This window comes from Grus americana, chromosome 15 (assembly GCF_028858705.1).
Source record: "Grus americana isolate bGruAme1 chromosome 15, bGruAme1.mat, whole genome shotgun sequence".
Taxonomy (NCBI): domain Eukaryota; kingdom Metazoa; phylum Chordata; class Aves; order Gruiformes; family Gruidae; genus Grus; species Grus americana.
The window spans coordinates 18928288-18940442 of NC_072866.1; the positions used below are offsets into that span (position 1 = coordinate 18928288).

The following is a 12155-nucleotide window of genomic DNA, read 5'->3' on the forward strand; positions in this document are numbered from 1 at the left end:
CAAGACCAATGCCTCGCCATACTTATGGAGTCAAGTAATAGTACATAAAACCCCTGGAGATCAAGACCCAGGAATCTCTGCAGCCACGAAGACTAGTGATGACAGCTTTATTCTTCAGAAACAAATGCAGTAAAGATCTAAATTCTCTGCACATATTCTAAACATGCACTAGGAAACAAATGTGGATCTAATTTAAGAAGCTATGTTCTTTCCCTTCTAGAATTAATGATTTCACTTAAAACAAAGGGAAGTATACCAAACCCCACACAATAATGAGGTTTGATGTGGTATCAGTGGGGCCAGTTCCCTCTTAGGGCACCACCTGTCACTGACCCCTAACACTTCTCCACCCAAACTTAGCATTAGAAATACTACAGCCCCGCATCCAGCCCCATTTTATTAACTTACCTATGTGTTAACTAGTAAAATCAAACATATAAGGACTAGAAAATGGAAGAATGCTATTTTCTTAAGAGGTATTAATTACAGGTAGAGATAAATAACATCCTGCTCCTCAAAATGACAATTTGGGAGGGGACGAGGGTAGAAACAGTAGGAGTATCTATTAACCTTTGTAGTTTAGAGGATAGACATGGCCTACTACAAAGAAACAAGTTTTTAAGGGATTGTATTGCAATGCAATTAAGACTTATATTTTCACTGCAGGTATGTAAAGTGTTGCTGCTCAAGAGTGAAGTCAGTACCATAAACATCCTAATAATGGCCTCCGACTGAAGACTCCAGGTGGATTCTTTGCAACAGCACGTGGCTCTATAGCTCTTGAGCAGAGACTTTCTTGCCTCAACCTGTACTTCTGAGAATCCCTTTAAATGCTTCTGCATGTTTTGACATCATGACTCTAAACTCCCTCCCAAATCATGTTATGCCAGTTCTTTAGGATATATAGTTAATATAACCCCCCAGCATTTGGCTAGAACACCATATAAGTTACCTGAATCATTTCCATAAGAGATTAATATTTTATACAATTTTTCTTTAACTGTTGCATATATTCTCACAACTAAATTTGCAGTTTCTTTGCAGGTTTGGATACTCAAGATAAAACTGATTTAAGTATTTACTCCTAAGGTCATGAGTCTCAGAGAAGAAAAGTCTCTGGATCCTTGAGAGCAGAAGAGTTCAGTTACTAATTTCCCCTTGTATCACTAATAACACTGTCGTCTTTCCCACATTTTAATGTAAGAATGTGATGATATGGCTGCTATTAAAAACCCCAACAACTTAATTACACCACTTCTGGCAGTATTCCAAGTTTATAAATAAAATGTTTCACATTTAATGTCTTTAAATTATGTTCCCCTTTGCAATGCAAGTTCAAGATAGCTCTCACAATCACTTAAAACCCCACAAATTTTGGCATACCTTCAAACAGGTTATTGCATTGTTTAAATGACAGTGGTTCCCACTCTAATGTAAATGCAATCTGATGAAGCCTTCGTAATAGTCCACTCTTCCACAGCAATGGTTTTAAACTCGTTGATTTGCAGAAGTCTCTTCTATTTTTGGTTTTTTCCCTGCTCCAAGGGAAACACAGAGCAATTTAAATCTTATGACAATAGGCTTGCTTTTCTTGGTTACATTTCATAAATATCTTGACAGTAGTCCGTGGACCAAAAGGGTCTGCTAATCACAGGCTGACAAAAAATTGTTTTATTATGAAAAAAAAAAAAAAAAAGAGTTCAGTAAAAACTTTTCATTATTCAGAAGCTAATAAATAAAAACAAACCAGTTCCTAAGAAAATGTCTTTAATTTTCATTTTATGGAAATACATCTTTTGTTTTTATTTCCATGATACAAAAATGTTAAATATCAAACATTTGCTGAAATCTACCAATGCAGGTCCTTTTTTAAACAAATAAAGGGCTGGTACAGTTAGCAGGTTTGTCACAGGTACCAAAAAACATTTTTACAAAAACCCCACAAGCTGGGGAAGAAGAAGGGAAGAAATGGATTAAGACTTAAGAGTGAAAATAGCAATTGATGTGAAAACAAAAAAACCCTACCTCCTAACAGGAAATTAATGTTTGAGAAACTTTTAAGTTACAGTTTTTTAAAGGATAAGGTATGTGTAAAGTTGGTATTTAGATGAATACTAGCTGCACAGGGGATAGGGGGGTAGAGAACAGAAAACTAAAAAAATATTTCCGGATAAAGTAACTGGTAGAAAGCAATATACGAAACTGCAGTTCTACCTGTTTCAAGAATGCTGACAGCATACTGATATTGCCTGAAAAAATAGCTAAAGATTAGGAGATTTGTGGTAACTCCCCTCAAGCACAGGAAACAGCCTAGCATGGAATCATAGAGTGCCAGTTCTTTTTGTACATTTCATTGCCAGCATGCCAAAGTAGGTGACCAAAATACATTTAGTCTTGCTTCTTAAATCTAACAACATTTACAACAGCAAGGATTCCACATGATCAACAATGAATCATATACTAGTTAATATACACACAAGTAAAATTGACAGTGATTGTTCAATAAACAGTTTAAAATAATTAAACTGATTTTCAGGACACATACTGCTTTGTTAACACCACTTTATTTAAATAAAGTATGGCTTCCAAGAGGTGTATTCTCGGAACTGCTTTCAATCAATTCCACTTGTTAAGGCAGTTGTTTCCTACCATGTTTCAGGGACTTCAAAAATTCCAGTGGAACTAGTTGTGAGGCTTCCTAAAAGACAGCATCACGGAACAATATATTAAAGACTTCAATATAAAACACTGAAAGGACTAAAAGTTAAATCAAGAATCTTTTTATTCTTTTAGAGCATACAAAGACATATTTTCTCCTCTAGAGCAAGGCTCTAGATACATTACTGGCAAGTCAATATTTAGAAAGGGAAACCAAGAGACTGTTATGAGTAGGCACTTAAAAAAAAAAGTGATTGTCAAGTTTCTTTCCCAAATGATAAATATATTTTTCAATTAATGAATATTTTTAATCCAAGTAATTTTGGTTTTGCAACAACTGGGATGATAAAGTTAAATAATACTATTTTACCAAGTGCACTTGCAGTTATTCTTGTTTAAGGCAGTTACAACACTGAAGAATATTTCCAGCCCAAATTAATTGGAGAAGATGAATCGTACTAATACTGAGAACATGTATTTCCATAATGCCAAAAACAGAGCATGAATTTTATACTTGGAATTACACTAGACAGTCTTGTCATTTTGCATATGCTTGCGTGGCCCAATTGCCCTATTGAACTACAACAAAAAAGCATTTTCCAAGCACAGCTTATGAATCAGCTCAAAAAGATTTTACTCTACCAAATCAGGAGAAAGGATGCTTGGCATACAGTGCAACTTTCTGGATAAAAGTGGCTAGAGCAGATATTAAAAGGAAGTTTTGACTATTAATATTTGAATATACTTCAATACAGGCAGTGCTCCAGGTGACCAATAATTAAGATATGACTTAATTTTTTAATATAGTCTAATCTATTTCTGCAAGAAATTTCTGAAACAGAATCAACAATAGATTAATAAAAATCAAATTTTTTGAGGTTTAAATTCATGTCACCTAAGGTTATTTACTTATTTATTTGTTTTGGTATAGGTTGCAATAACTCACACAACATAGCAAAAATATCAGTTGAAACAGAGTCATCTGTTTTTCACCTGCCTGTGTTTAGTCAGACCTACAGTTCAAAGTACTTTGGCTAGAAAATACGTAGGTATTAAAGTCTGCAAAAACCCCCTTACATCACCCCTAGGTGAAAAGTCTTCAACCAAATAAAGAACAATAAAGGCTATTGCTACAAACACCACACAGAACACTGCATATACTAATGCATACATCAAAACAGTTTTTCGAAGGAAGAAAAAGATTATTTGGGTTGATAATTTGTTTTAAAAACAGTATTGATTTTTCAAGCATTACATTGCGAGTTCTAAATCAGATTAAAAAAAAGATTTATAAAATACGTAACAGAAGAAAAAAAATTATCACTTGGGCAAATCCACAATTTGACACTTTTACAACAAAAACCCAACTATTTCTCCTACTTTTCAAAATCTGCATCTCCTGAAAGTGAGATTCCTCAAGTTTCAACAACTAGCATGAAATGTGAATGATCTGCTCACAGTCCAGTAAGCCTTTCAAGTAAGCAAAGGCTTACTCAGAGCATGTGGTATGCTGCAAGAACTGTTATGGGCGACTATGATCCACCCGTCTAAAATGTTTGGAAGGGATTTTAAACACACTCACTTTTCATCACCATCTTGCCAAGTGTTACCAGAAAAGACCCCACAACTAAGTGATTCATAAATGCAAAGCACCAAGAAAGCTAAAGGGCCTAAGTTTAAAAGCCTGGTAGATCAGCACCTGTCTGGCAGCTTACTCCTTTACTGAGTTGTCTCAAAGTCAACACATTCTCAGGAAATCTTCTAGAGAGGAAAGGGTTTTGGTAGAGGTGCAGCCTACTTATTTATACCAGGGAATCTAAAACAGCAGTCTGACTAGGTCAAACTGCACTCAACCTAAAACAGCACTGTGGCAAGAGGTATGCCAGAGGAATGCTGAGGCGCAAGCAGGTAGACTGTCAAAGTTTTGGCTTAATTGTAGATGTAAAGAACATTCTGACCAGACTGAGAAATTCCGTTGTTTTCTCAACTTACAGAAATACCTTATCTCACAAATAACTGTAAATAAGGGATGTTAGTGCAATATTATCAGGATATATAAAGTGCTAAATAAAAGGGTATATATAGTAGCTTTCAGGGCAGCTGGTAGGTTTATTAAAACTGGACTAATTTGCAAGAAACAGAGGTTGTCTAATGACACACATCTGGCAGGTCAAGCTACGTGCATTCAATTATGCCATGACTCCATTCAATCAAGCTTAAGGGAAAATGTCCACATTAAGTTAACCTTACATTTCATGATAATGTATTGGATTAATAGGGAAATCTACTCTAGAATCCTACTTCTAGAATTCCTTCAGTTTTGCTCACAATGTGCAAAACATATTGGGTAACCTTAACTAGAAAGTCACATTAAAAAAAGTGATTAAGAATAGCTAAAAATATTCAAAGAGCTTTATTTTAAGAAAGAAAGCAAGCAAGTAAAATATCAACTATAACCTGCTTCCTTTAGTTGGTCTCAGGTGGGGTTTTGTTATTGTTGTTTGTGTGGGGGTTTTTTTGTTGGGTTAAGTTCGTTTTTTTGGTGGTGGTTTTATTTTTACGATTTTTGTATGATGCAATAACTTATAGCAGTGACTTATTACATTACATACATAGAAGTCCAGAAAAAAGACATTCAAGAAAACAACTTCAGTTCTGTTCAGGCCTACGGTAGTTCCAAACAGAACAGAAAAACATAGGCACAAACATTGCACTGACCTGCTGGAATTTGTTCTGTCTTCATCTTTTTGAACTTTTTGGCTCTCTTCTTACCATCTGGAAGGGACTCTGCACAGGAGTCAGTCTGATCATATTCTGGATCTTGGCCTTCTCCCTCTTCCAGATCATCAGAACCAGTTTCTTCCTGAATAGGACTCATGCTTCTCTTTCCCACTGTACTGGTACCTGTAAAACTGAAATGTAGAAGAAATATGAACAAGTCAAGAATAACTATTACATAGGTACTAGCTGTCGTACATCTATTAAATGCTTATGAAGGTAGTAGCATAAACTATAATAAGTGGCATACCATGAAATTACATTATCTGGTAGATCTGACAACTATAAAATTCCATAAATTGGGGATCTAATCCAATCTTAAGTAGATGAAGGTATTCATTCTTTGCACTATACATATCTCAGCCTTAGCTGCTATTTTGATGATCACTCAACTCAAATGTCATTAAAGCTCTTATCTATCTATCCCTGCTTAATTTTAATTTTTATTCTCTTAGTTATGAAAGCTCTTGTAAAGCATGCTCAGGAGACACTAAGTTACATACAACTATTAGCCTCCAACACATATCTTGATATTGAAGGATTCTACATGCTAACTTCATCCTCTCTCGTGGAATTATATGCAGTTTTACAAGCATTTCTATTATATAAATGTAGAGAAAACCATCAACCTTCATATAATAAACTTTAAATCAGGCCTTAAAGTGAAGAGTCCTACCATCCAATGGGCTGGTAAAATAAAAAGCACAAAAAATTGCACACTCATTTCATAGATAGTATTTGAATGAAGCCTGACTAATACAGTATGAAGATGAACTTAGAGCTCCATTTCATTCAGAATACACTGAAATAACACTGCATAGATTTTCATTCAACTGGAAGGTATTAAGTTTCCTTGAAAGACAAATGCCAATATTAAAATCAAATTAGCATAAGAAAGAACGCAGTAGCAAAGCTAATTAAAAAAATAGCTCCTATTACAAACTTCTAGATATGTCAATACCAGCTACTTAAATGTCTATTTTAATGCTCTTTTAGAACAACCAATTAAAAAAAAAAAGGTCGTTTTATACTTACAAATCGTTAGTTTTTCATTAAGAACTACACAAAATGTCTATATGCTTCTAAGCCCTATTCTATTCTTTTATCTAAATAAAACTTAATACCAAGTTATAAAACAAAGCTTTACAAGCTATTTTATGTTTTCTTTTTAATCAATAATAGCAGGGAATTATCGTGTTTTAGTAAGGTTTCAGCTAAAGGACTGTTAAATTTGGCTGTATAGTTTTGGCTTTGAAATGGAATTTTTTCAGCTGAATATTTTGCAATTTAAAACACACTCTTTCTGGGATGTCCAAGAGCAATAAACAAACATGAAACATATGATTACGCCTCATGCTCTTACTTCCACTTTAGGAGCATAAACACCATTTACTATGATGAACAGCTGACTTGTCCTCCAAACATTCACACACAGAAGGCCTTCTTGCATCATTTCTTACAAATCATCATTTCAAGTCACACTGCAATTATTATCAATAAAAAGACACAAACCAAAAAGCTGGATAGAACATATCCTACATACACATTTCAACATTGTAAACCAGGCAAAAGAAAGAAAGAAAGGAAAGAAAAAAGGTCTAGCAAAGAAAAAGCATTTAGAAAATGAAAAACTGCTACGTATCTTTTTTAAAACATTGTTTAGAAAAGTCCGTAAGAATTCTACTTTTGGAAAAGATACTCTGATAAATACATAAGAAAGACAAAACTCAGGGGCCATAAGCTACGATCCCAGGATTTCTTACATTATGAACACTTGGCTCTTAGAAGGGAACTTGCACTCACTGTAGTAAGAAACTCCCTTTTTGAAAGGTCTTATGGCTGAATTTAATTTTTTTCAACTCAAAATCTTGAGAAGTTATTGTAAATAAAGAGAAACAAGTTCTTGACCTTCAGTGTGCATTTAGCTGTGTACCAAAGTACAAAAAAAAAAAAATTAGGCCTTATGTTCTTCCTGCAAATACCTTAAAGGGGAAAAAAAACTACCACCAAAAAACCAGCAACACAAAACACAAAAGATATATATATTTTATAGTCAAGAACTGTTGACTTCTTGCTTTCTCCAAAAATACTAATTTTATTCTACATTCATTCATTGATGGCATGGGTTCTAGATGGCTAAGGGTTGATTTTTTTTTTGTCTTATTCTTCTTTGACCTAAAATAAGACCCAAGGACTACAGCAACATTATTTATTCACTTAGCAATAGTAGCTAATCAATACGGTTGCATATACAAGGTAGAGCACTACTCAGAGCAAAGGTTAGTTTTCTAATTATACCAGCATTTTGGAATATGTCCATATTTCCGTCTCAATTTCCTCTGTTGAGAAACAACTAAACAAAGTGCAAGAACTGAACAAACCAATAGCTATCAGTAATCGTTCAATTCAGATATACTTGTTTAGGATCCTCAACTAATCTGATACCTGAACCATTTAGAGAGAGAGACTTCTATCATCCATTAACAAATGTAGCACTTAGGTTTCAAAACACACAAGTTACCCAGGCAAGTAAATTTCATTTAAACAAAAACGTATTTTTTCTTGCCACTTTGAACAAGGTTGAAGGGGGGGGGGGGAGTAGTTACTGACCCATCATAAAATTCAGTCATTTCAGCTTAAGAGCAGGTGAAATCTCCTAACAGTAGAATACTGGAATACTATAATAATTTGATTGCAATATGTATTATCCATATCTTTAATGACTCAGCTTTTCCCAATTCTTATCCTTCATTCAGTAATAAATCACTATAAACAACCATTTCTGTAAAAATTAAAGGAATCATCAGCAGAAATACATGAGCATTTAAAAAATGAGTCAAACTATCTTCAGCAAAATAAAGACATTCAAGGAAGTGGTGCTACAAACAGCACCCTGACTTGACAGAAGATGCAGCATTCCTGGTTTCAGCTAGAAAACTTGTAAGGCAAAATCATGTATCACTTTCCTGTACTTCATACCACTGTAAGTCTTTTGCCATTGGAAAATTAGACCAAGTAACTACAAGTAGAACAGGATATCTAGTTGTACATAGAACATACCCTATTTGATTTTTCATGCTATGGTTTAACACTACTTTGCTAAGGAAAAGATCTTAAACCTATGCATCTAACAGTCATGGCAGAGCTGGCAGGCAGTTATTTGCTAAGCAAAACATAGCTGGTACTATACAAGAGGCCATCGGTTTCAAAAATGCATTCTGAATAATGAATGGCTTTAGAAAAGGGGATCCTATTAACTACTGGAAGTTTTGTCAAATGCATCAGTTTTTCTTCTACTTCTTCAACTGACATTAATAATCAGGCATATCTCCATTAAAATCAATTTTGATATCTAACCGTAGTAATAAGTTATATGCAAAGGGTATACGTTAATCATAAGTTATTTTACCTTGTGACTGCTATTAGTACTATTACACTACATTTTCTGAAGAGTAGTTCCTCTATAATATGGAACTATAGCTTTTTTAGTAAGACAGGAACTAAAGAACCTTTGCTAAATACTTTCAATGTCTTAAATTGACAAAAGTTCCTTATAATAAATACCCAACAACTTCATTACTGAATGAAAAAGTAGCCAGGATATATTGTCACTGTGGAGAGGAACAGCTATTCTGCAGCTGTGCTCCCTGGCAGAAACTGATGCAGTAAGCTTATTAAATAATAAATAAATAAAGGATGTAGTAACATGAAGCTATTATAAGAGATCAGCTGCTAGATACATCACAGTATTGAGTGCTCAACTATATATGGTTCAAATTAATCTGGACAAATATATACACATCTACAAGCACGCACATATTTGTCCTGATTCATGCATATAAATATTTGTATTATTTTATGCTTACTATGTTTTATATAAAATGGTTATCTAAAAATATAAATAAATATTTTTGAGATATCTTTGTCTGGAAACAAACAGAACATGTTCATCCCAAGTGAAATGGAAGACCACAAGGTTTTCAGTTCTGTGTTATACCTAACTAGATGACATTTACAAAAGATTAGTTGACAGGAGAACACAATCTAACTAGTAACAAATAAAAATAAAATTAAGAAAAACATGACAAAAGACCTGCATGAAAGGGAACTTGGGACAGAACCGAATCACTTTATTTACAGAATAATGAGAGAAGAAAAATTCATGTAACATCAATTACAAAAGAAGTTCTATCAATAAAATAAAGGCTGCTATCCAAGGCTATCAAAGTGTTGTTCATCTAAAACCAAGGCTGCCTCTTGTGGAATTTTACAACACTAGAAAAAATGGATTAAAAATTCTCAAGGAGATTAAGTGCTTAGGCATACAAGTCATTGCAGTGTACCATAGTTTTAAGGAGAGAATTTACTGAAAACTTTATTCAGCAATTTTCCAAATAATACATTTGCAGTAGTTCTCAAAATTCTTTGTGAGATAACAACAAATCAACTTTACACATTTACTGTTTTCCAAAGTATATGTTAAAAGAATTAGTTGCTGTGCTGGTTTTGGCTGAGATAGAGTTCATTTTCTTCATAGTAGCTAGTAGGAGGCTATGTTTTGGATTTGTCCTGAAAACAGTGTTGATAGTATTGACATGTTTTCATTATTGTTTAGCAGTATTTACACAGCATCGAGGCCTTTTCTGCTTCTCACACCACCCCGTGAGCAAGCTGTGAGTGCACAAGAAGCTGGGAAGGGGACACAGCCAGGACAGCTGATCCCAACTGACCAAAGGGATATCCCAGACCATATGACATCATGCTCTATTTATAACTGGGGAAGCTAGCTGGGAGGTGGGATCACAGCTTGGAAACTAGCTGAGCATCAGTTTTGGGTGGTGAGCAATTGTGCTGTGCATCGCTTGTTTTGTATATTCTTTTATCATGATTATTATCATCTTCCCTTTCTGTTCTATTAAACTGTCTTTATCTCAACCCACAGGTTTTACTTTTGGGGGTTTTTTTCCCCTTTCAATTTTCTCCCCCATCCCACTGGGGAGCAGGCAGAGTGAGCAAATGGCTGTGTGGTTGTTTTAGCTGCCTGCCAGGTTAAACCACAACAGTTGTGTATGGCTCAAACCATAAGCTGCAACTCTTACCATCTGTGTAGAATCTGAGAGATACCCAAAACCCAGCTTCCATTGAGGAGAGATACTTCCTCGAGTAGAAATAAAACTAGGACTTAGTATTTCATTGCAGTAGACTCAAGATGTGATAAGTGTTTTCAGACTATTTAATACAGACTTAATTATAGACCTAAACCGTAACCACATGTAAACTAGTGCCAGTACAACAGTTCAATTGAACTAGCTTCATTTGATATGAATTTTATCATCAGCTTCCTCCATATCGTTTTTAAGGATCAAACATGTCTCTAACACATTTAGAATACCCACCATGACAAAAGCCATGAAAATTTGACAGCTATCCAAAATACACACCTGCATTTAATTTTGCAATGTAGGCAAATCATAAGCTTATGTGAGAAGAACAGAACAAGTTTAGTATATTTGTTACCTGACAGATAACCGTTACAAGAAAATATAACAAGAGCTAGAACTTATAGCATTCCCAAGAAAGATAAAGCAGAAGAGACCTCAGTGTTGGTTTTATAACCATCTCATTTGGTCTAACCAGGAAAAAAAACCCCAAACCAAAAACCCAACAAAATACCCAAACCCACCACCTTACAAGCAATTTATGTACTCCACTGAAACTTATTTTTATATAGAATTGATAGAATCTGGAGGGGGATGGGGGGGGGAGAAAGAATGGTAATAACTTGATAGGTTAATTATATCATTATATTAACACTAGAAGACCCTTCCCAGATGACTGAGACAGAAGCTTCCTGTTACCATCACATCCAGAACCTGTCATTAACATGAGAGGGTAAAAATGAAACAAGAAATACACACAGCAACATACTGTACCAGAATCAAAACTGGCATCTCCTGACTTAATTTTGTCCTTAAATAATGAACTAAAACCCTTTTCAAGTTTTACTCCAAAAACTTAATGCCATGCAAGTATCACCATTTGCCTTCTGTTTCTGAAGCATAAGGATGACCTCATCAGGACTGCTCAAGATGCTAATTTATACCTATCTCTGTGGATGTATTATCACAATGGAAAGTCCAAACCCAAAAGTAATTCTTTTATTTTGTTACAAGAAATGGTGCTGCTACATCAAGCTCAGGAGCTGCAATTTGACCTGTCCTCAGGATCCCAATACTTTAAAGATTTATCTAATCACATTTGTGACCAAATTCCCTCTGCTCCTTTACCTATGATCTTCTGACAGCTGATGTAGCACTACTGAGTTATATGCAAAGAAATATGTACAAAAAAAGGTCACCTATTGGTTAAGAACTACTTGAACATTGATAGGCTTCTAACAAAAATGCAATAAAAAAATACAAGAGTTGGCAATGCAGAAAAAGTCTCACCTGTTAACACAGTAGTATCGACTCTGGGAAACGTAAGGTGTGCACTGAGTTTTTAACCGCTTTCTCTCCATCTCCTTCCAACTATCTTCTGTACATTTTCTCTTAGCCTGTTTTTCTTCATGTTTTTTCTCAACATATTCTGCATATGTCTGGATCCTATAACTTTCAGCATACCTGCTGGTGTTTACAGCTATGAGGAAGAAGAGTGATGTTATACACAAAACACTGTTAAATGACAGCATGCCCTCTCCTGAAAAAACTTATTTTGAA

At 34.7% G+C, this 12155-nt stretch overlaps 1 protein-coding gene across 4 annotated transcripts in view; it reads right to left on the bottom strand.

Annotated features, from left to right (window-relative positions):
• Positions 1-1754: 1754 nt before the first annotated feature.
• PARN (poly(A)-specific ribonuclease) overlaps positions 1755-12155 on the bottom strand; it is a 62479-nt gene continuing 52078 nt past the window's right edge. For all 4 annotated transcript variants that reach the window (XM_054842532.1, XM_054842535.1, XM_054842533.1 and 1 more), the window contains exons 22-24: positions 11886-12075; positions 5377-5570; positions 1755-2698 (exon numbers count right to left, since the gene is read on the bottom strand). In XM_054842532.1, coding sequence (XP_054698507.1) covers positions 2646-2698; positions 5377-5570; positions 11886-12075 — 437 coding nt within the window. In that variant the 3' untranslated portion in view covers positions 1755-2645. The remainder of the gene's footprint in view (positions 2699-5376; positions 5571-11885; positions 12076-12155) is intronic.